Consider the following 25,642-nt stretch of genomic DNA (forward strand, 5'->3'; position numbering starts at 1 on the left):
AATACAAACCTCGTTTTTTTCTGCTTCCAGGACAACTTATCTTTAGACCTTCATTAATTGGTTTCTGCAAAATGTAGCCTACCCTTCCATGCCATAGTGTAAGTTTTGTTAACAGCTTGATGTTGCTCTGTCCCTAAATGCTCCCTGGTTGCTGCCTTTCTCTAAAGACTTTGAAAGCTGCTACACGCCTATGCACTTCACATTTTAAATTGTTTCAGCAGTTACAAAACATCATTCCTTCTACTTTGAGCATGTCAACGAAGGCTTTGAAAAAGCCTGCTCATTGAAGTCACTAAATACAAAAGGGTATTTGCAGTAATGGTGTATTTCAGAGCAAAGTAAACAAACGAGTTTATCAACGTAGCACTGCTTTATTTGCCTGATGAACTCTGATGACCTTTCGGGTCTTGGTCTTACAGACATTAGAGAACCCATTCTGTGTTTTCCTAAGGCTTGTAGACATTACAAGGAGGGAATCAGGGAATGGGACAAGAAGGAACATCCTAAATCAAGGACTGGAAATTGTCGTTCAGAATAAAGCCGGAATAAAGTCATCAACATTTTTGGACTTTATTCATTAATATCTATGTATTCTGCCATAGAATACACAGATAGCTTTCACAGCTGGCCAATGGCTGTCAGCAAATAAACTCAGTTCTGCTGCCCAAAGGAGGTGGAGCTGGCTGGAGGAGTTTCCTGGCGGTGAAATGGGGAGAGAAAGACAAGCTAAAAAGGCAGAGAAACCGGACAGCTCCCCGGAGCAGATTTCGCTTTCTGCCTGGGTCCCCAGCAGAGCACCAGGCAGGGACAGGCACGGCCAGGCAGGGCCTGACAGCACCGACAGCACCAGCAGCAGCAGCCGCCGCGGGAGCGCGCACGGGAACGGCGGCGGGAGCGCGCCCGCCCAGCGCACCGCGCCCTCCCGCCGGAGCGGAAGTGACGGTGTGGCGGTGGTGCGCGGGCGCAGTGCGCGGCGCGGTCCCGGTCGGAGCGGTGGGCCAGGCCCGGCCCGGCGGTGCCGCTCCCGCTCCCGCTCCCGCTGCGCTGCGGGGCCGCGGCTCGGCCTCAGCCCGCTGGGAGCCGCCGCCCTCCGGAGCCCCGCGCGGGCCTGTCCCAGCCGGGCCCTGCCGCACGCTGCGGCGGAGACAGCCTTGGGCCAGCGGGCCCGTCCCGTCCCAGCGCTCGCCTCCACGCAGAGGTGGGTGAAGCGCCGCTTGTGCCCGGGCACCGCTAGGTGTAGGTGGGGCTGAGGGGCCCGCGGCTCCTCGGAGGGGGCGGGCTGGGGCGTGGTGTGGTACCTGTGGCCAGAATGGAGGACCGAGCCCCGTGCGGCCGTGTTCAGAGCAGTTGGGAGAAAGCCGTGAGGTGGGACTGAGACCCATGGGCTGCCATGCTAGGAGAGGTTGCTGAACCATACCAGCTCCAGGCTTGCCTGAGTGAGTCACTCCAGCATTAATTTCCTGAGAACTAAGGTGCTTTATGCTCCGCTTTAAAGCTGAATTGTCAAACTAAGTCTTACAGCCAGCTATTCTCATTGGTGCTTTCAATGGCAAGTCTCAACCTGTTTCAAAAAGTACTATTTTTTGTGTTTGGATACGTTAAGTTGTGTATGTTTTCGTTATGTCACAGTCTTCTGAACCATGGCCTTTGATACACAAGACTGAGTTCACTGTCTGGCGAGGAGAGTAGTTTTTACATGTTGTCTTATATGTCTTCATATCAGTGTCTTCCAGGAGGGTTAAACATAGTTGTCTCTGAGAGGTTTTGGCCTCTCTTTTGATTGTGGAAGTTGGTGTGGAGTTGCCTTTGCAGGGAGGGTTCATGGAGGAGTAGGCTATCAGGTGGTTTGAACTGAGAATTTTTCATAAATATGCTTATTAGATTGCTTACTTTTGGGGGAGCACAGTGTTCATGTGGAGCTTTGTATGTGTGAATGTTCTTATGACAATGTGCTTCTTCTTTGTTGCCTTTGAGCAGAGGATGCCAACAGACAAGAGTCACCTGCCAGAAAGTATCCAAGAAGAAGACTCTGCCACTACTTCAAGCAATAATTGCCTGCATAATGATGAGGAATTGGGAATTGAAAGGGAAAATGGCATTTGTGACAATGGTGTGGGTCATAGTATCGGAATTCCCAACTCTGACAACCAGGCTTCCACTTCCATGGCTGTTCCCTTGGAGGCACCCAGAAGAGGACATCCCCTTTTACAGATCAACAGGCAGCAGATTCAGTCTGTCTCATGTAGTGCACATGCTGCTGAGCTCAAAGATTTAGGAGTCGATGTTTATGATCAGGACGTGTTGGAGCAAGGAGTTCTTCAGCAAGTAGATAATGCAATTAATGAAGCAACTAAAGCAGCAAAAATAGCTAATGCATCAAAAGAATATGAGTCAGTACTGGAGGACTTAAGGTAAATTGTGTTTTTTCTTACTGTTCCTTTCTGTTGTTGCCAATCTAATGAGAGTTGGTATCATGTTTTTAAAATCTGAAAGAGTAAAAGATGTTTTGAAAGCACTAGATCACATGTACTCTTTAGAGTCACTTGCCTTTTAAAAATAGAAAATACTTTTCACGTCAGACAATGCTTCATTGCTCCTATTTGACTACTCTAGTCATGCATCAAGGCAGCAGAGTAGAGTGAGTCTCCTTTTTCTGCTTTGTCTCCTACCTCACCAAGATGCATCTGTTTGCTGGCAGTGGAGAATGACATAGTCTGTTATTCAAAGTTACAGTCTGAAAGTGTCACTTCCTCAGTTTTGTGGGGTTATGTGCCTTCTGTAACTTGGATGACTCCATCTCATGAATGTCCTGCAACCAAAACAACCTTATCACAAGTGTTTGTAAGAAGTACTTAATGACACTTTTAAAAAATCATATGCTTAGGTAACATTGATACTGTTGATATAAGACTTTGAGAAATAGGAGCTACTAGTCTTTTAAATTTTAATCTCGCTTTTTGTTTCTAGTCTGATTGTAGAGTTAGTGTGTGAACTATTGCAAGTTATCATTTTACCCCTGTGTATGTTTCACTGTATTGCATTAATGGTGGTTTTTTTTGTGATTAAGAATGCTGTAGGCCTCAATTACCTGTGTGAATTCACACAGCTCTCTTGTGCTTAATGTTATGCACTTCATTAATTTCCCAGTTTGGGTGTGGAGATGTGAAATTAAATAAGTTTGCAAAACTGAAATCTAATTTCAGATGTTATAGAGCAGAAGAGCATAATGAGTAAGATGGTATTGAGAGAGAATGGAGCAGCATAGCCATTATAATTAGATTATGTGGTTATGGAAAGAGTGGTGCCCAGCACTGTCAATTAGTTTATATTTTCCCATTTTTCTTTACGAAACATCCTATGTTTTTTCTTATCCCTCTATTTTCACCTTCCACTTGAAGTCATAAAACAAGATTTACATGAGGGAATGCAAATGGTTTATGCAGACTTGCTGAACCTTGTCTGCATAAGCTGTAATGTATGAATCTAAAAGTTGTTTTTTGAGAAAATTAACAGGTATAGCTGACTTTGAGCAGAGGGACTAACAAAACTTCAGACATGAGTAGAGCATGATAGAGTTGGTTAAAATCCTGTAGCACAATGAGTACATGACTAGAGGAAAAATTAGCCAAGAAGTATTTTTGGAGTAGTTGGCATGGAGTTCATGGTAGAAGCTGCATGGTTCTATCGCCTACACACAAATTTTAGCAGAAGTAGAATAAAAATATTTGAAGTTAAATCCTGTTTAAATTCTGAAGTCCTGTTAATTAAAGTTTTGTGGAAGAAGATAGTGTCAAGAGACCCCAGGGCCAAGGAAGCAAGAGCCAAAATTAGGAGATGTGCAGGAGGATGGTGTGCTGCAAAGCAACAAAATTGGAGACTGAGAAAGAGGGTGAGATGGTTCAGAAGTATTAAAGGAGAATGGAGAAGTGAAGATGGCAGTGATTGCTGGGGAGCTGGTAGAGTGTCTCCTAGGAAGGATAACAGTGGTAGAATCCAGATTAGAACTGGAAGTAAATGTGGCCCAAAAATTTCCTCCCTGACAATGGAGGAGACTTCCTTAGCGTTTCTCTTTGCTTATGAGGGGAGTAATGGCTGTTTTGCAGGTGTTGTGGAGAGTTTTCTTTGACATTTTTCATAATGCTTTGAGATGCTTGTTTGTGTATCCTTACAAAATATTCTGCTATATGAATCAGCAAACCTAGATTTGTTGCTTCTTATGGTCGGGCAGTTCCTTCTTCCTTGCAGATGAATTCAGCAGCAAAAACTTGATAGGTTGTAGCATGTGGTTCTACTTTAATTTCATAGTGTATATGGAAACACAAAAAGTAGTAGTGTGTGAATAGGGAAGTTTAATGTTGATGTGCTATTAATTTTTTGAGCTAGTCTGTCTTCATGAAATTGCATTTTTATCTTGTAATCTACTTTTTATGCAAGAGGTAAAAAATACAGGTTTCCTTATATAATGGCATGAAATTATTAAAACCATATTAGAAAATGAAAACATTGGGTTTCCCATTTAGATTTTTGATTTGTGTTTTGTTTACCTTGAATAATGAAAACAACCACTCTTGGTTGTCATCATTAGACTTGTAACTTCCAAGTACTAAATAGTACAGTGGTTGTTCCCTTTACATTCTTCTAGAATTTTACTATTAGTAAAATTTGGTTTAAAAATATTTTATGATGTATAACTTTTGTAAGTGTTTTGTATTTCCAGTGTTGTTTAAATATAATATGCTTATTCAGAACCTTACCTTTAGACCTTTTTAAGTCTTTCCTTAAATCTCCTGGAATTTCTACATTGTCTAAATTGAGAATGTGCTAATTTTCTTTCTAGAATTTAGCAGTTCATTGCAATGTTATTGTTTTTTCAGATCATGTACAACATCTCTGAGACATATAAATAAAATTATTGAGGAACTTTCCCCTCAAGCTGCTGACAACAAAAATATTAGCAGAAAACTAGATTCTGTAAAACGGCAAAAATATAACAAGGTAATTGGATTACAGGAATTTCCTGTTGACAATACTTTGTACTTTGTCTTAAGGTTTGTCTTTTGTGATGTAATTCTTAATGATATAGTTTGGAGTCAGTCTAGAACTGCTGTTCTTTTCCTTTGAAATGGTTTCGTGCTAATTTAAAGAATTTACCATGCTGCATTTTTTTATTCTAAGTTTTGGAACAAGATGTAAAACTGAAGTTCCAGAACCTGCTCAGAAGATTGATTTGCATTAATTTAATTAAAACCCTCCCAGTAATATTTGGGGAATTAACAAAGCCTTGTTAGGGCATGATTTAGTAGTTTACCTAAAATTCCAGCTCTCATGGTCTTCATTCCCTGTGTTCTTTTCCTTAATCGTCTTTTATTTTCTGTATCTTGTCAGTACACAATTGTTCTTTCTGTCAGCCTCTTTGATGCATTGATTTGTCAGAAACTGCTCCAGCTTTTTTCTGCCAGAGTAGTGCATTAAGGGAGCTGTAGAGCAATCTAACTCCAATCAGGGTAATGTATGCAGTAGACCTCTGCAACTGTGAATAGGAAGGAGATTTGAGAAAAGAAAAACTTGTGCTGCTCAGGAATGTAGCACCTTGATCAGCTCACTGTCTGCTGGAAATTCACCGTAATACTTTCTCTAATGATAAATCTGACTGTGAAACTTACTGTCCTTTGCCCTCAGACAGGCCAGTCTTAGGTCATTTGCCACTGACTCATTCACTTGATGTTTTTTAAACTTGCTAATTTCAGCAACTTGCATAACACTGTGCTCATAATTTAGCCGATTAAGAGAGTGATGGGGACAGTACTGAGCAGTGGCAAAGGACTAGAAAAAGGTAGCTGGAAGGAGTAGGAAGAAATGCATTGAACCAGACTTACCGTTAAAGAATGATCACTTTTCTGCGTGTTTTCCTATTGCTTGAAGAGATTTACACATGTGTTAGTTGCAGGGGAATTTCAGGTCTGAAATTCATTACAAATTCATTGTAAACCATCTTTGAAGTGAAAGAAAAAATTCGCCCTTTGAAAGCTATAAACTATAAAGTGGTCCTAAGAACCTGAGGAGTGTTTTGGAGGCAGGCAGTGCATTTAAAGCTGGTCTTGAGCTACTTTTTGCATGGAAAGTACTTTTTAGTACTCTTCCTTTTGTAGTATTTAAAAAATACTGTTAAAGATGACTGAATTCTTCTGGTTTTGAGACAAATGGGAAATTAATGACTGGTACAAAACAGCTATTTCCTTAGAGCTGACATACAGGGCATGTTTTATGATATTAAGTACTCTGGTAGCAAAGATAATAGTGCATACACAGGAGATAATATATGGTACCATACCATACACTTGCTCTTTGTGTTTTGAAAAGTGCTACATGAAGGCATGGGCAGGCTACTGAACTGTTCTTCATCGAAAAGAAAAAAAACTGCTCATTTTGCAATGAACATGATTTTTACTGAAGTATGTGCCTCTCTAAGTAAGGAAATACTTCCAAAGAATAAAGTTACAAATGTGGAAGGTCACATTGTCTGCGTCTTTGTTTTACTGATTGGAATGTTTCATTTCACAAATGAAAGTTAGCAACTTTTCATAGTGGTAGTATGCTATACTTCTGATATCATCTGTAACATTGATCTTTTGAAGTCATTTAACTTTTTATTTTTTGCTGTTAAATTAGCCATGACCACTCCTGAACTAACCATATACAAACACCTATCAGGATGTTGGACTGATTTACAATTTCAGTTTCTTTGTAACAAAGCATTCCAGAACTTCTGGGGTGATAAATAAATCTTAGTAAATCTTACAGCTGTTATTTGTGGCTGACTAATCATTAACCCAATCTTGCAATTATGAACAAATCTCTTGGTGTTCTCTGTGCATCACAGCAATCTGCTTTGATGGGCTTCCTTCATTAGAATCAACACATTCATAAAATGACCTTAAGAAATGTATATAAAAATGCAAAGTGTGCACATGAATTTTGTGTGTATAAACAGTCTGATCTTACTATACACATATGGTAAGATAAGTGTACACACAAAACTGTGTGTCTCCTGTGGGTTGGAGCCCTACAGGTATCATGGTGACGCTTTTTTTGCACTTTTTTTTTGTTTCAGGTGTGATATTGTAAACATGTGAATTTGAGATTCTGATTGAAAATACTGCAAATATATTGATTTAAGTCTTGTTTAAAGGATTAGCAAGTTTGTAAGCCAGAATAAAAATTAAATTACTTACCTAATTCTTGTTGAAGGAACAACAGCTAAAGAAGATAAAAGCAAAACAAAAACGTCTCCAAGGAATACTTGGTTTAACAGAGTTTGCTGATGAAGCAAATGACATTGAGTGTGAGGAAGATGAAGGTATGTATAGGAAAATGCTGAAAGTTCTGTTCTACTTTGATGTAATGCCTTTTTTTTGTTTGAAGCTAGTTTGTAAGATTTTTGCCTGTAAGGAAATAAATTTCACTGGTTGGCTTTCAAAGAGAGAGTTAAGAACACTTATTCTGTACACCTGCAGATTTGCAAATCTTGGCATATTCATGTGGGAAGTTTTAAAAAATGGATGTTAATCTGTGTTCAGCTGAGTAGGGATGACTGAGGCACATTAGAGTATTGGGCTTAATAAATTGGAAATCCTAACATTTTTTCACAGCTAATTTGATAAAGATGACTAACATCATGATTGAATTACATTTTATATGCTGGATGCTATCAATCAGCATTAACAAAATTGTTTTTTCTTACTGTTGGGAAGTATCGCTAGAAATGGAAGGAGAAAGTGCTTCTCCTTTTCAGGCTGCAGTATGATTTTAAAAATTAAAAATAAGGTTTCTTCCGGAGCAGGATATATGTTCCCTCAATGTTTTACTTGGTGTTCTTTCTCTCTGCTGTCTGCAAACTAAGCTTGGCCACGGTCACCAAGCTGCAGTATTTTGCAGGGCAAGTTTGGGTCCCATTGGTGTCTGCACATCACCTTTGGGTTTTATTGTTGTTTGCAGAGGTGAAAACTCCTTGTGCAGTTTGTCCCTTGCACATGTGGCTGGAGTAGATTCTGATCTCCCAAAGCTCATGATTCTCTCCTGATACAACAAAACGTAAAAGAGTCAAAGTGTCAGTTAACTTTTCTCAGTAGAAAAGCATATTGAATCCTTTTTCTTTGAATGGGTTCATGCAGCAAAACTCAGGCATCCAGCGTGCTGAAATGTATCTAAAATGAGTGGAGCTCAACAGAAGAAATGGAGCAGTTCCAGTGGGAAGGGATGGAGTTAGACGGGTTTCATGATGCACTGTTATTACTCGTTAAACATATACTAGATACAGTGCTTTAAAATGGGATGCTTAAAGCTGTGCTGGAAGTTCTGATAGACTTATTTTGAAATTTTGGACCCTGATTATAAATTTCAGGCCAGAATTCTCCTTCAGCTTCTTGAATTCAAGAGCTTTTCTTTCTCTCTGGTTTCAAGCACCAGTTGCAGTTTGTGTATGGTGACTGTAAGTGCACCAAAAAGTTCTCTTTTATGGCGGAATGCTGTGCAGCCAATCTGACTTTTAAAGTCATCCTCCTAATATTAGTATTGTAGGCTAAAACAGGTTCTGGGGTTTTTGGTTTGGTTTTATTGTTGGGCTTTTGGGGTTTTTTTTGAAGCATGTGGTAGGACTGTCTGTGTTTTGTAATATTTGCGTCTGTTCTGGTATGGTAATCAAAATGTCAAATTTTGAGCTTAGGAGTAGGACTGAGAAATCAGTAATAAAATTGAAACAGGCAGTGTTGCTGTGTATGCGAACACGGTGGTTTCTTGGACTGAACATGGTGACATGGGTGGAATTGACAGCATAGGTGGTAGATTAGAATTCCTGTATCAATGGGAACTGTAATTTTTGGTAGTTCTTGCTGCTGTGTGTTGTTTCAGAAGTATTTGCATTTTGATAGTACATGGAACACCCTTGTTCCTGTGTTTTATTTATACAGAAGGTGTTAAAGGCATGCTATATGTTCTGATTTTTGTTGCAGAACCTGGTCCATCATCTCTTGGCAGTATGCTTATGCCTGCTCAGGAAACAGAGTGGGCAGAGCTCATCCGTACTGGTCAGATGACTCCATTTGGAACTAAAATACCTCAGAAGCCAGAGAGGAAGGCACGACAGTTAAGACTAAATGAAGCATCAGACTTTGAGAAGTACTTAGCAGACCAAGCTAAGCTGTCATCTGAAAGAAGGAAGTTATCCCGTCGCAAAGGAGCGAAGAAGAAAGAGCAAGCCAAAAATGCTCAGTGCGTGGTTCCTGCAGCTGCTACAAAGGAAAAAAGTGGTAAAGCCCTCTCAAAAACAGATAAGCGCTTAAAAAAACACTTGAGAGAGCTTCAGAAGCATGCCCTTCAGATTCATTCAAAGGCCAGGATCCCAAAGGAAAAGAAGTATCTTGAGGCCAAGAAGTTCAGGAACGAACAAGAGGATGATAGTGGGGAGTCTGAGTATGTACCTGATGAGGAACTCTTTGATCCAGAAGCAGCAGAAGAGGAAGAAGAACAGCCATCTTCTCTTGCTGAGAATGATTCTGATTATGAACTTAAGAATTTATCAAAAAAAAGAGAACGTTTGGTAAAGAAGCATTTTAAAGAAGCTGAAAATGATGCTGACTTCATTCCAAGCTCTGAGGAAGATGAGCATACACCGGGGAAGCACAGAGTGAGAAGATGGAAAGATGATGGAGATGTGGGCTATTATAAACAGAGACTAAGGTTAGTCCTAGACATTTTTGTTAGTAATACTAATAAATTAGTATGTTGAACATGCAAAGGACAGTGTCTATAATAGATTTCTAGGGAGTGTATTGAAGTAAGGGAAATGAGGTACTCTGAAGGATCATAGATAGCTTTCGAGAAGGATTCAGATATGGATCTTCATTACAGGAACTTTTCTGTTAAATTTTTCTGGTTATAGATCCTTATTTGTGTATCACCTTGTGCTAATCTGTGATTTATGAAATTTGTATAACCTATGTGTTGGTGATCTCTGCAGCTGCAGTGTGCTGTGGAGATGTTTTCTCTACTGATAGCATAGTTTTTGAGCTCCTAACAATAAGACTGAGCAATGTTTCCATTTTTTACATCTTGCTTGGAAGCATTTTGAAAGGGCAATGAAATGACATGCAATTTTAGCCTGACATGCAGTAAGTTAGGCTGTTAAGATGCTAACTAGACATGCCAGTGAAGTTATGAGACTTCTGCACATACTGGGAGTCAAGAGATCAAGATCGCTAAAATGGTTGTTTAGTTTTAATTGTTCTCTAACCATTGTCATGTTGTCTCTTTTCTAGTATAGGGGTTGAGCTTCATGTAATAAACTTAAGCTTGTTGATGGCATGTGCACTCTAAATTAGTTACCTTTAGTGAATGTCCTTCAGATAGTTACACAGTCCTCTAGAAAATCGTGGAACTTGAAGACAGCTTCTCTGGCATGAAAGGAAGAGGCCTGTCATTGAAGGGTGATCGATGTAGTGATAAACCTTAGCATAAGAACTTAACTGGTGCTTGGGAGGCTCAAATTTTTTCTAGGGAAATTAAGATCTTAAGGATTTAAATGAAGCTGTGTCAGAGAAGGAATCAAGAAATAGAGGTGTAAACATGATCTCACCTGTATTGAGATCATGTTTACTCCACTAGGTTGCTGTAGAGGAAGAGGTACCTTCTGGTAGCAGAAGTGCCCTCAGTTGTAGAAAATCTCATGTTGGAAGAGCCCAACTTCACTTCCACATCCCAGGTTACAAAGGCAGATCAGGAGCTTATGTAAGGCAATAGAATTGCAGTCTCAGGATGTTGCTTTTCAAAATTAAAGCATAGTTTATTGCCCTTGAATAGAAATTGCGGCAAGAGGCTAATCTGAACAATGTCCAAAGGGTCAAAAAGAAATACGTTTTCTATTGGATGCATTAACAAGAATTAATTGTTCTTAATTGGTAAAATATTTACTGTTTTATTGAATAAAACTGTATTCTTCACATTTAAAGTAGACCAATATTAAATCATTTTTAATTCAGTGTTTTCATCAAGAGTAATTTATTTTGATTGAAAGTTTTAATATGACTCACAGTTTAAATTCATTCAAAAACGTTTTTTAATAACGTTAAGATTGTGACAATTTATCCTTAGCAAAGTCATATCATAGACTACATTTCTTTTGGTTACTGAAGTTACAATAAAAGCCTAAATGAATTTTAGAAATATCAATAACTGTAATTGCTACCAAAACACTACATCTCTTAAAAATTTCATAGCTACAGTTATTGTGGCTGTTAAGCTGCAGCTGTCCACATTGATGTTTTTATGCTGACACCCCCAGGTAATCTTCATTATGGGAAATGCCATAAGAAAATAAAATGTAGTGAATTAAGAAACATATTAAGAATGCTACAGAAATGCTGTCATTTGCTTACATTTATATCTTGCTTCGTGTCAGTTTTACTTTTGAATGCAAACAAATGGGTGAGATTATGGTAAATTTTACCCGTGAGAGAGACAGAGGAAAATCCTTCAGGATTACTTTATTCTTCTGAACATCTAGTCTTGTGCTTGGCAATGCGTTCAGTCCTACACTCTTAGAGATTGAAAATGAGTTTCCTTAACATTAAAACTTTTCAGAGATGGGACTTCAAGAGATTGGTCTGTGTCAAGGGGAAACTACATTGATGTTGTTAAAGCATGATAATTAGCAAACTGCACGACTGCAGAGCATCTCTAGAGCAAGAGATGCTTGTCAGAACAGGAGCTGTTATCTGTAGGAAATGTCAGGCAGGAGAGGAGCTGACTCTTCCCTTTCCTTCTAAAGGCTACTTGCAGAGGTTGGCCTGGTCACTCAGAGCAAGGTGTGATCAGAGGAATGTGAAAAAGCAAAGTAGCTATGCAGAATTCAGCTTAGGCTATCAGAAATTTCAGATTTTTTCCCTTTCATGGGTCTTGCCTTTCTCTAGTTGCTGTTACTGGAGCCATGTTGCCTTGTAGACGTGCAGATGAAAAAATCTACTGTTCTGAAAAATCAATGTCTAAGGTGGATCATAGCTTGCTAGAGTAGAGAACAGTACCAAGGAGCATCAGGGTTATGGAAAGTAAGGTAACTAAGGATACTGTCATGCACCTTTAAGGTAATTTAAATATTAAGTAAAAATTAGTGTGTCATCATTCCCAGCTATCCGTCATATTGGCTATTACCAGCTGAACCCAGAGGCTTAGGTAATCAGTCTCTAGGATGGTACTGGAATGTCTCAGAGACTTGATCCCCATTAACAGGGATGTTATCAATGTCTATTTTGTCATACTCAGTAGTGACCATGTTTGTCTAGAAGTGTTCAGAATTGGAGCGTATGGAATCTAAACCTGTTGCCTCCTGTCCAGCAGAATGCTAGGTGTCATGGTTTAACCCCAGCCAGCCGCCAAGCCCTCGCAGCCACTCACTCACTCCCCTAGCAGAAGAGAATCGGAAGGATAAAAGCTGGAAAACTCATGGGCTGAGATAAATGCAGTTTGATAAGGAAGGCAAAAAACTGTGTACACAGGCAAAGCATAACAAGGAATGAATTCACTGCTTCCCCTGGGCAGGCAGGTGTTCAGCCATCTCTGGGAGAGCAGGGCCACATCACAGGTGATGGTGACTTGGGAAGATAAACTCCATCACTCCAAACATGTCCCGCTTCCTTCCTCCCACCCCCTACTTTATATACTGACTGTGAAGGAATATCCCTTTGGTCAGTTGGGATCACCTGTCTGGCTGTGTCTCCCTTCAACCTCCTGTACACCCCCAGTCTCCTTGCCAGCATAGCAGCACAAAAAGGCCTTGGCTCTGTGCAAGCCCTGCTCAGCAATGACAACAGCATCTCTGTATAATCACCCCTCAGCTCAGCATAAATCCAAAACACAGCCCCATACCAGCCACTGGGAAGAAAATAACTGTTCCATCCAAAACCAGCACATTAGATCGTGGCTGAGTCAGTTTCTTTGAAGACCATGGAAAGTGTGAAAATGGACCTGGTTTTGAACTTCTTTTACCTAGAATCAAAAACCGAAAGTAACCTTGAATGCCTATTAAATGTGTAAAAAATAAAACTATTTTGTTGGGTTTTTGTCTCAACAAGAAAACTGCTACGTTTTTCTTGTATTATTCTCAAGCTTTGCACGTGTGAAAACCTCAGATTATCAAGATGTTGTTTAAATTACTCAGTTTTCCTTTGCATGTCTTAAGATACCAAGCATAAGTACAAAAAAGTAATTTTTTCTGCTTATGTGTAGTTAACACTTTACATTATTGACATCAGTAATAATGATGTCAATCTAAGGTAGATGTCAGTCTAAGGTAAGAGCTTGGAGGCAAAATAAACCTTAGCAGTCTTACGGACACTCTTCCCATACCAGTGTCGGTATGTATCTGCCTGCTGCTTCAAGGAAGGAATTACATGTCCCGTTATGGGAGATCAGTGCCATATTTGTGTTTTCTTGTGTGTTCTGTATAATTTGTGAAGTACAGTTGTTTGACTTCTGTTGCTATCAAGTGCACAGAGCAAGGCTAGGAAAGCTGCTTCTTTTCATGTCTCAAGTGACATGCAGGCAGTTGAGTGGCAGGAGGTTTTGAGTGTCATTTGAATCAACTGCTTTGTATACCAAAAAAAACCTGTTTTAAGTTAAATTGGTTTTCATAGATCACTTTTCATGAACTAGCTTTCTTTGATGTATCTGAGTTACTGAATCTCTTGATGTTTCAAAGTTGTAAATTAAAAAAGGATTAAATACAACCTTTCTTGAAAGATACTTTTTAAAGCATCCTTACTGCTCTTTAAAGTGACAAAACCAGGACACAAATGAAGATATATTTTGTCTCACTCGTTGAGTACACCTTTCATTCTAGACTCAAGTGTGTGATTGTCTACATCAGTCTTAATTTACCTATGGGGGCTTGTGGTACTAACTGCATGTATTTCATCTGTTAGGACATACCAATTAAATCCACCCATATAGACCATAAAAAGTTAGATCAAAAAAGTAATACTGAATGCTTCAATTTAGCAAATTAGAATGATCTGTAAGGGATTCTTAGCTGTATAAAATATAAAACATATTGTGCTTCACAAAGTCAAACTATATTAAATACTCAGCTTGGTTCCTGACTGTATTTTTTTTAAAATAAGTCAAGTTGTGCTCATTACTGTTTTGGGTGTGGAATTTCTTTCTAGGGTATTGCAATAAGTGGGAAATGGGCTTAGTATCTGAATACATTCTTATATTAAGGAAAAATTTAATTGTATGATATATGGTTTTCATACTACACTTTCAGGGATAAAATTGTATTTATGTCAGTGACAATGGACAATATGAGACAGATTTCTCAAAGGTCATGCTTCTGTTTTGAAGAGACTTGGGTGATAAAGTAACACCTATGCTTTCTGATTATTTAGGTATACTAATGATGTTTAATTGATGTATGTAAGGAATATATTGACCAAAAGGACAGTGAGTTACTGTGTATGTAAGTCAAAGATGAGTTTCTGCTCTCTCCCTCCGAAGTTTGATTTCCAGGGAAAGGTACAAGACTAGATTAACCAATTAACCAGTCTGGTCTTGAAAATAGTGCTTGTCCTCCCATGGCTCACAAAAGCCATTTGTGTATTTACAATTTTCTAAAGAAAATAATGAAGTTTCAGTGTAGAATATCTTAATGCTGTGTGTTACATTAGGTTCACAGCCCTTCAGAAACTGAATGGCTTCTTCAAACTTTGAAAGTTGTTTGTGATAACAAGTTGCTGCTGTTTCTTTTTAGTGGCAATTGATGGTAAAAAACCTCCAGACATTTGGAAGAGATGTAGTACTTCAATTAGGTGAGAAATACAGCATTTAAAAAGGAAACAGTTTTTTAGGAAAATTAAATACAGGGTTTATTAGTTCAAATTCTTGATATATATATATTTTCTGTGTGTCAGATAATTTTAGGAGAAATTGTAATATCGATCACACTTCTTGAAAAAATTTAGTTCTATGAAGTGCCTAAATTCCTGGACAGCTTTACGTTAATAGCAGTTTCCTCTTGGCTGTTTCTGGATCACTTTTCCCAATGCACACTAGAGGGCAATCTGCTCCTTCCCAGGGGAGGCTGCTGCTCCAGTGCCAGCTGGTGGTGATGCGCGTTGGAGTACAAAATTGTTAGCAAACTCTTATACAAATTATTGCCCTGCTTGCATTTAATATGGGTTGTTTACCTAGATGTCTGTTTGGAAGCTTTGTAATCGGTAGTTGTTTTGATTTTAGTGTGGTAAGTAGGAGTTTCCTTCCTTGGTTTGAGTCATTAAATAATCATTAAATAATCAAGTTCTCTCATGTCCCAGTTCTAGTAGTGACACAGTCTGAAGCAATGACTATCAGCATTTGTCAGTTTGAATTCCTTTTTCTGGTACTCAGAAGAGTAAGACCCTCTGTGTCTGATAGCACAACATCATAGTACTGAAGAAAAATAAATGCATTTTTATGCTGTGACTCTGTAGAGTGTATCATATCTGATAGCCTGTTAGACTCCAGAGCATGAGTGTAATTTTCCTAAGTCAAATATTTAGCAGACTGCTAGTCTAAGATAGAGATTTCCCTTCCTGTTTTAGGGTAGGTATATAAAAGAGGAAAACACTGACACTTTATGTATTTTTGGTGAGTTCTTTTTACTACTTAGGTGGATATATGATTTCATATTATGAAATAAGAATCTGATAGTAAATATTAGCAACTCATCAGTTTTAATCAGCAAACTGAATATCTTATTGTTTCCCTGTGTATACTAGTTTTCTCTCCATCATTATTTTTGCTTCTGAGGACATCTTGACTTAAGAGATCAAAATATGCTTCAGTGAAACTGGCTCTCTAAACATGTCCATCATTGTGTTGTCTTAGTTTTTCAGTGTTTTCATTCTTTGCAGTGATTGTAATTTGTGTGTATTTGGAGATGGTGGTGTTTATTTTCAGTTAATTAAAAAATACCAAGTTTGTTACTCATTCCGTAAAGAATGACTTGAAATATTTTCTCAAAAGGTATTGCTGAAAAGTCCATCTAGAAACCACACGTAATTAGCTTTCTTCTGTGAGAAAGGGTATATGATTGTGTTTCTTGTATGTGAAGTGTTGAACTTCCCTGCTCTCTTGTTCCTAACACAAGTGTTTTTAAACAAATTTGCCAGATATGCAGAGACCGTTATGTGGAAATCTGCTTTTGCACTGCATCCACAACAGTAGCATATGGATGCTCTCTACCTTGCCAATTTCTGTAGCAATTTTGTCAGTTTATACACCACATTCAGTGTGCCTGCAGTAAATGGTACTTTCATGGGAGAGTTCCAGCAAAACCCAAATTGTCAGTGAAGTGCTGCTGGTTGAGTAGTTCTTACCCAGCTAGAGTACATTTTACCATTACAGGCAGATGGGTTTGGGTCACTGAAACATAAGTTCATAGTTTTGTTGTAATATTGAGGATCCTTTGGTACTTTTTCAGCAGTGGGGGAATGATGGGATGGGAAGGTAATTCCCTAAGCTGCCTGGAGTCCAAATAAGATGAGGCTGCTAACCACAAATCACACTATAATTTCAAAACCTCATAAAACTCATTGTCTTAATAATGACTGTTTTACAGATTGAGAGCACATCACCCTGAAGATGGTGATGTTTCCAACTGAGTCTTCTGTATAAGAGTATACATTTCTTCACGTTCCTCTATGGGAAGGAAGTTAAATTTAAGTGTTTGGTTAAATTAATAAAATAGCTTTGGAATACCTAAATGTTATTAATGTTTTGGCAGGGGAGAGGAAGATGTAGGAGTTTAAAGTAGCCAGATTTTTTGGTGCTGTTAACTGTTGATTCCATTATATTAATATTTTTGTCTATAGAAAATTGAAACTAGCTATAAAACACGTACCTTTTAATATATCGGATATTTCTTTTTTTTCTCTATTAAGCATTTATCTGCATAATTCTCCAAAGGATTACTGCTTTAAATCGTGACATCAGAGAATGTGTTTTTGTTGGGTTTTTCTACCTGATCGAAAATTGTGTCATTTTCATACAGTACCTTTTCCATGCTGTAATTGAATGTTGACTCCTTGTGTCACTTCAGGAAGTGGCAAAAAGAACGTTTGAAGAACAAAGAACAGCAAACAGCTGAGGAGCTTTCTGAAGAAAGTGACGTTGAATTTGAAGAGGGTTTCAAAGTACCAGGATTTCTCTTCAAAAAGCTTTTTAAGTATGTATTGTGTACTTTATTTTAATATTATGCTGCTGTATGCTGTTAATAATATTAGTAGTAATAGTTATGGTGAGTTTCAGATGCCCTTTGCTGTAACTTCTATTTCAGTGAATGATGTCTCAACATTTACTTCAATTGTTTCAGTAGGATTCTTTCTTTAAAAAAGATTTCAGAATCAAACTTCAGAGAAATTAACTTATTGTGAGCACAAAATGCAGTTACATGAAAATACAGATGATAACTGTCGGATGTGAATATTGTAAATGTATATTAGCTAAACTATGAATTGAGAAGCTCTCCTTGTCTATTTTTATAAATGCTTTCTTTTGTTGATATATGCTTGCTCCTAATTCAGATGTGGAGTGGTAGAATAACTTTACTTTGAAACATAAGATATTGGCAAGATGTCTTAAAAGGAAACAACAAATATGGTGTTTCTCTGATTGGGTGGAGTGAAATTTTCTGCCAGTAAAAGATATGGACAACTTTAAGTAACTACTCAAAATCTATTCAAAGCAACTACTTGTATTTCCTATTATAAAATAATCTTGAACATTTTACCAGGCAAAATTTTAAAATACAGAGAGTGAATTCTTAATTCCTCTGATAGAAAATAGTTATATCCAAGCTTTTAACTAAGCATTAAATAATTAAAGAATGAGTTATCTATTTCCATTTTTTAAGACATAGTGCCCAGTGATGCTTTCAAGTTCATCTCAAACAACTATTTACAAAAGATGGCCCAAACAAGCTAGCAGCTGACCGAGTTAACTTCATCCATAATCTCTCTCTTAAATTTCATGCATAATGGGCTTGAATTCGGTTTTGTTGGCAATGTTTCACACAGCAGGAAAAACATCTTCTCTTTCAAAAGCAAACTCTCTTAAATCTTATTGTAGTAGAAAGCCCTGGTTTATAATGGGCGTGTGTGGTATCCCTTCCAAGAGAACCACTTAGTCTTGACCTCAAAGAAATTATTACTGTTGTCCTGTAGTCCTCAGAAGGGAAGCACTAGCTCTGAAATGGGGTTGAATTAATGACTTGGTTGCTGGGACCATGCAGAGCCAATATGTGGTCTCCAGTTGTTTATGCAAAGGTACTGCACAAGTATTCATCTTGAGGACGGATGTGTGGTCTGAGCAACCCAAAGGGAAATGAAATAGAGTAGTCACTAAAAATTAATCTTGAAGATGGAAGCCTCACTAATGAAGGGTATCCCTGCAAGCATGAGTCAGTTGGCAAAACTTCTTAAGCGGTTAGAAAGATCAATTGAGTTGAATGATTTGTCTGACTTGTAACTTTAATGCTGAAATCTCCAATGTAGGAAAGCCCATAGTCAATAGGCATTAAACTGTTGAGTTCTGAGCAAGTTCAGTACAAAACATGGAAGTATATTGACCCAAGGACATGTATAGCATGTATTTTAAGTGATCTTCCTGCATAGTTAAATTCCAAAGAAGTTAGCTCATGCTGGAAATAGGAGACCCTCAGGTTTGTTCTTTGGTAAGCCTGTTTGGTAAGTGGACAGTCTGTTTCTTCCCTACACACTTATCTGCTTTGATGAACATTGAGCAGGAATAGCATTGATGCTGCTGTGGTACAAAACCAAACAGACCTGCAAACACTGTCTTACTCTGTCTGCACTAAGCCTCAGAGAACACTCTCTGTATAGGAAAGAAAACAGGCTTCATCATTATTGGCTTACAGTGGGTGATTTCCCTGATAAATCTGAAACACAATTTTGCCTCTGCAACAATGCAGCTGAACTCTGGTAGATACTGTGGTGAATTTTGAGGGATGCATCACAGCATGATTGCTTGTGTGAAATACAGTCCAATATAACTATTTTGGAAGACAAGCAGCACTTTTACTTCCAGAGTGTTTTTGGAATTAAGACAAAAACCCTAAAAACATAAAAATTGGTGCAATGTAGGTGTAAGTTTGAAAAGAATTCATTATCTTTCCATATAACCACAAAAATTGGAGGGGGGTGTGTTCCTTTAACTTCGCATAGTTACGATTATTGCATGTTTATCTGGTTATATAAAGAAAGCACCTGCATCTTTTAGATTTTTAGATAACTGTGGAGCAGAATTTTTCACAAGCTTAATTATCTACTGAGAAACTTTCTCACGAGAAGGAAGGAGAGGGAGAAATATGCTTATAAATTCATCTAATTTTGAAGATTCATATGTAATCCTGAAAAATAATACAAATTTATATCAGGAAGTTATTGAATGGTTGTCTTCTGAAGAGACATGCTGAACATTTGTCTGGGGGAGCAGTTTCTGACTGGAATTAGGGTTGGCTTCAATTCTTTAATGTTTGTCAGAAAACGTTTTGTCTTCATAAAATGTAGTAATTATAGCATCTTAATCCAATTATAGCTAATCCTGCAAGCCATTTCATAGTTGTTTTATAGATTGGTGCATTTTAAGGTGAATTAATTTCTAATAAAAGGGTTTCTTAAGGGCTTTGTGGCATAATGCTTTTGAGACACCAGCAGATAGTGTGATGTCTGAACCATTAGAAGTGTTCTTTGATCATCTTTTTTAACTACTCAAGCCATTTGTTTGTCTCCATTTAGCATTCTCTAAATCCATACCAAACTCATCATAAATTGATTTTTAATAGTACTTTGTAGACACTAGTATCATTAGCTGTCAGTAGTCCTAAATATTATTTGTTCAAGGACGGAAACAGGATTTTGAAGTGCACACAAGAAATCACCTAAAATGGACAACCCCTATTTAAAAAAAAAAAAAAAAAAAATTGTTCTTTGGTGTTCTCTGCACTGCAGAAATGTGTGCCATCAAGAAAATTATATCGGTAGCCTTTTTTTTCCTGTAAGTTACAAGGCAATGAGGTGCTGAAACGTTTGATTTTTTTTTTTTCAATGTGATTTAAAGATACATTTTTTCATTTATTTCTTTTGTTTTCAATTTAACCCACATACATGGTGTGTTATTCCTACTGGCCTCACTATTTCATGTCATTATAAAAAGGTGTGTCCTAAAGTGATTCTCAATCCAGCATCTTATCTTCACCTTTTTAGCTTGACATCATAAATCTTGTTTCTAGTCCACTTTTTTTAAGTGGAATGTGTTTTATGTTGTTATTTGTATGATTTCCAGTGGAGGACTGGGATGATTGACTAATGCTCTGCTGCATCCCATTCACTGCAATAGTTTCTATTGCTTTGCCTTAGGTTTTTTCTTCATTGAAAGAGACTAAATTTTATTAAATAAATTTATGTTTAAAAAAAGGCATGGTTTGGCAAATGTGATCTGTTTTTGTATTGGAGTATGAAGTCTGTACCCCTTACAGGTCAACCTTTTCCTTCAGTTCAGGGTATATGTTCCAGAAATTATTATTACTAGACCTTTACTTGCATGTTGTCTTTTCTGAAAAGATAATGTTTCATTAGAGTAACTTTCCAAGTTGCTTTTAGCACTTAAAGTATATATGAAATAAAATACTGTCTAATTACCATGACTATCAGTTTAATTAGAAATGTTTTAGTGTTGCATAAAGAACAAAAGTCACATGTAATGTCTGAGTGCATCAAAAATGTATGACCTAGTAAATACAGTACTCATGTAAAACACACATCCAGCATGTTACTGTAACTGGTATAAGAACCTTGCCGAATGATTAATTAATGAGTACTTTCTGTTATGATCTGTATTATCAAACATTTGCCATCTTCTTTTTCCTTGTTTTAGGTACCAGCAGACAGGTGTTAGGTGGCTTTGGGAATTGCACTGCCAGCAGGCAGGAGGAATTCTGGGAGATGAGATGGGATTGGGCAAGACCATTCAGATAATTGCCTTCTTGGCAGGTCTGAGCTACAGCAATATGAGGACTCGTGGTTCAAATTACAGGCAAGTGCTTCTCTGCAGACTGTCAGTCTGTGGAGCTCAATTAATATTTCATCAGATGTATTACTGGTGGAGGAGGGTCCTGTGAATTATTAATGACATTTCAATTACAATATTCCTTTAATTCTTTTAGTGGGGGACATCAAAGGAAAAATTTTACGAGACAATGGAGCTGTAGGGCAGGAAAAATTAAACATGTAACACTTTTAATGAATTCCAGGCATTGATGCTTCATTTTGCAGATGAGCCGCACTAGATATTTTGGGTCAATACAGTGTCTAAGGTTACCTTCCACAAATGGATTGTTTACAAACTCAATTACATTAATATCAATAGTTTACACAATATGGAATTTTAAATTAGATGTAATACCTTTAGTTCCATTTATTAAATTTTACATTAAAATATTTGTTCTGGCAAGCCACCAGGTAAATGTTTTACAGGAAATAGCAAGCTGATTTGCAATGAAAGTTAGAGTTTCTGATGGGCAGGGAATTACCCATGGCAAAAATTAGTAGTAAGGGTAAAACTAGTAACTTATACAGAGGAATTTCCGTCTGCTTTTGGTTTTTTGTTTTTGTTGCTTTTCAAAACATATGCTAGTGTGACTGGCCTGTCTTACAAGATATTTTATGGGGTTTTGTTACGGAAAAATACTTCAAAATTTCTTCTTCATAGGTGACGTTACTGGCAAGATACTTGTGTCCTCAGATTTGCAAAGGCGCACATGAATAGCACTTGATGTTTCTATTTCTGTTGGCCTGTTAACTCGATGTAAATGTCTACATGAGATTTAACAACTATCATAGTACTGTACTAAACAAAAAAAATTTACCTTTATTATAGAAGTACATTTAAATTATGTTCAGCTTGTACGTGAGTTGTAAAATAATGCTTTAAAGAGGAAATATTTCTGTTTTCTCTCTGGTTGCTTCCTACTACAGCTTTAATATAAAAAAAATCTCACAGGTCCTTCATCACTCAGGCCAGTTGATTTACTTTAATATGGCTGCCTGGTTAAGGATGCTACTGTATAGATTATTTTATGTTCCCTACCCCACTTGGGAGACCACTGAGTTGATGGAAATCCGTCAGGGACATCCCTTGACGGTGTTAAATAGTGTGAAACTACAGCAAAACTTCAAAAACTCCAAAATTGATTTGCCCATCTAAGTTTTGAAGTGTTCTTTCTATATATAAGATAATCTGTTGGGTTTCATGTTTTGTCTGGTGCATGTCATTGACTCCATCATGATAGGAGTTCCATAGGAGGAAACCAAGGTTCAATACACTGGTGAAGCTTGCTCTGATTTTCCTTGTGTGCTGTAAGACAGACAGTCTAAACAACTTGATCTTCCTCACCTGGACTGAGAAGGCAGTGGCACTGGTAACCAGTAATGCTGGTTAACTTGTTTCCACTTGAAAGATGTGTAGTCTGATAGGCAGGAGACCTTCTGGGCAGCCTGGCTGCGAAGCCAGCACTAAGAGTGGACAAAGTTGTGTTGTCAGCACTAAGTGTCTTCCAGCCTAGCTTGGGTCTCATTACCTTGGTGTGTAACAGAAACCTTTCACTACACACTTGCCTTCATTTATTTGAAGCATCAGATGAGAAACTGACGGAAAGTTTATACACTGATTATTTACCCATCTGTGCTCTTCAACACACTGAGACATAAACAACTCAATCTCTACTTTGAGTGGCAGAGATTAATTTCCATGGTACTTAGGTAAATAAAAATCCACTGCCCCAGAAAAAGTATGTTGCTCTTGCTGCCCCCTTCTCTGATTTTTGCTAGGGTTTAGTTATCCTTTCAGCTTGAAAACATGATTTGCCAGTCCTCGGCAACATTTAGTTATGATGAAATATGTTTTCCTCTGCTAATTTTTTGAGCATTTAAAGATTAATAAATACAGTATAAATCCAGCTTCCTTTTACTTGGTAGTAAGTTTCAGGAGTAGATCTTATGTGCAATTCTAATTGCATCCAATTAAATAACAAGAAATAAAGGATACTTGTGAATTTGGGCTTTATAACCCAGAAGGAACAGAAGAAGAAAGATATTTGGATATATTAATCGTATATGGTATTGACCATAAGCTGTTAGTACAATGCAGCTGTGAAAAAGGGACAGAATACAGTATGAAAATATATTTGGAGTAGGAACAGGGCAGTATCATTATTTTGTTACAAGGCACTAGTAAGACTTTGGTTTTGAATGTTTTTAGTGTCACTTTTGTTCAAGGAAAACATACAAACTGGATGGGCAGCAGAGCAAATGTTGCAGTGTGACAGTGATTAGGAGAATAAAGGATGCCTCCTAAATGTAGCAAGCAGGAGTATATGATTTGTTTAGTTTTGTGAAACAGCTCAGACTGGAAGAAGTTAGATGACTCTTTTATATAAATAAATAAAAGCTCTCAAGAGAATAATAAAATGTTGGCTAGTGGAAAGTGGTTAGAGTCAGACTAGACATAGAAGAGTTTTCACACAGCTGAGTGGAGGGAGAGTGGATTTTCTGAAAATTGATCCAAGGAGGTGTGAACTCTTTGTGTAAGCTGAGGGGGGGAAAAGAATCTGCATAAACCCTTCATGTAAGCTTGTGTGATACAGACCAGGGGAATTAACAGAGGCATTTTGTTACTACCCATGAAGAATGAGAAACTAGTATGTTCTGGCAAAGTTGGCTTTTTTGCTATAGTTATTTTTAAGAGCAGTAACAGTGGTTATTTGGATTCGTAGCACAGTTGAAGCTATTTTTTGCAACTCCAAGTTTTTACTTCCATTTGGATTTCTGGGGTTTTTTTAATTAGACCCTATAAGGTTGTGTTATAGTGTTTGTTCATAATAAGCAATCCAGGTTGTTACTCTGCATATGTATAAGCTTTTAATAAAGAATATTATTTCCTCATTTCAGTTTCTGAAGGCATTAAAGGGTTTGGTTTTTTTTAAAGCAGGGTGTCGCTGAGAAATCCTTTATTGCTATCAGTGTGTGATCTTGAATGTATACTGTGATCTTTTGCATTGTTTATTACCACTTGAATAGTACATAGACACAGATCAGTATGTGATAACTGAAGCTATTGCCTTTGCAAAGTCATTTTGTTACATTTTCTAAAGAGCAAATATATTTGAAAAATAACTGCTATAACCACTGCTTAATATATTTCTTATATGATTGTTGACAATTATTTGTTGCAGTAATATTTTTTGTTTGAGTGGTGTGCAAGGGATTTTTTGCTTCTTAACCTTAAGAGCAGCTCTGAACTTAATATACAGAAAGACTTTGTTTCAAACTTATTCAGTAATTCTCAGAAACAATAATATAATTACAAATAAGAAATGTATGAGACAGTTTAATCCAAGCTCAGTTCTCAACTTACTTGGAAGATGCAGTGTGCTGCTTTAGAGTCCTTGTTTTATCTGTTAACTACTGTGATGAGGGTACAGTGTATTACCAATATGAAGCAGAACACCTGTGTGTAAGTCCATCTGTGAGACTCTAGGTACACATTCTGTATAATAGGAATAATAAAATAATTGCTTGTTAATGATTTCTTTTCACTTATAGAAACAGCAGTCACTAAAACCTGATTTGTAATATCACAAGAGGAAGTTCCCTTATGCCTTATTGTTTGGAGCTTTTCTATTTCTGTTTATCTTGATAGATGCATCCATTAAGTGTTCAATGGGTAGATTCTTTCAGCCATACCCTCTTCATCTTCCTTTAAAAAACAGACTTCCAGGAAAACAAATTGCCAATTAATTTCCATAGCCCTCATATTCCACTTAAACTGTAAAGTGTGTCATTTTAATATGTGTGTATTTTAATGAGCCACTTAATACAGAGTATTTATTTCACATTAAGGGTTTTTTTCCTTGAATACTCGATTTTAGGTACCAGGGATTGGGTCCAACAGTGATTGTTTGTCCAGCTACTGTGTTGCATCAGTGGGTGAAAGAATTCCACACTTGGTGGCCTCCATTTAGAGTCGCTGTGCTCCATGAAACTGGTTCTTACACCAAGAGTAAGGTAATGATTGACATCTGTTTTTTAATTCCAGAGACGACTTTTTTTTTCTTGTCACTAGCAGAAAAAAAAAGCCCCTGTTGCCTAGTGTTTGTGTGTAGGAAAGAGCTTGTGCCCTTTCTCTGAATGTCTTAAAAGAACAAAAAGTTCATTGTCTTGTGTAGATTTGGTAGTAAACTGGACTAAAAGGGGGATGACAAGGAATACATGCATATTATAAATATGTGTTGTGTGAATAAATTAAATATATAACAAGTTTCTGTAGTGCTGTAGGCTATGCTAGGAGTTTATGACTAGACTGCTTGTGCACCACATAAATGCTTGAAGCATTTCTGTGCATCACTATATCATTGATCTGATATTTAATGTGTTTTGCATGCATAGGCAATTTCTCTTCAGTTGGTTGTTGTCAGCTGGTATCACTTAGTCTCATTTTCTTTAATGACAGAGTTATTCATTAGTTTTCATTGTGTCCAGCA

At 37.5% G+C, this 25,642-nt stretch overlaps 1 protein-coding gene across 3 annotated transcripts in view; it reads left to right on the plus strand.

The window, feature by feature from the left end:
* The first annotated feature begins 966 nt into the window (after window positions 1-966).
* ERCC6 (ERCC excision repair 6, chromatin remodeling factor) overlaps window positions 967-25,642 on the plus strand; it is a 44,936-nt gene continuing 20,260 nt past the window's right edge. Inside the window, exons 1-8 of one of the 3 annotated variants that reach the window (XM_085065310.1) lie at window positions 967-1,198; window positions 1,978-2,411; window positions 4,875-4,995; window positions 7,249-7,357; window positions 9,009-9,735; window positions 17,126-17,251; window positions 20,980-21,138; window positions 25,031-25,166. In XM_085065310.1, the coding sequence (XP_084921436.1) occupies window positions 1,981-2,411; window positions 4,875-4,995; window positions 7,249-7,357; window positions 9,009-9,735; window positions 17,126-17,251; window positions 20,980-21,138; window positions 25,031-25,166 (1,809 nt within the window). In that variant the 5' untranslated portion in view covers window positions 967-1,198; window positions 1,978-1,980. Of the gene's footprint in view, window positions 1,199-1,332; window positions 1,437-1,896; window positions 2,412-4,874; window positions 4,996-7,248; window positions 7,358-9,008; window positions 9,736-17,125; window positions 17,252-20,979; window positions 21,139-25,030; window positions 25,167-25,642 lie in introns of those variants that run through there. The other 2 variants (XM_085065311.1, XM_085065309.1) reach the window with 2 other exon arrangements.

Source organism: Lichenostomus cassidix, chromosome 6 (assembly GCF_008360975.1).
Source record: "Lichenostomus cassidix isolate B80296 chromosome 6, HeHo_3.0, whole genome shotgun sequence".
Classification (NCBI taxonomy): Eukaryota; Metazoa; Chordata; class Aves; order Passeriformes; family Meliphagidae; genus Lichenostomus; species Lichenostomus cassidix.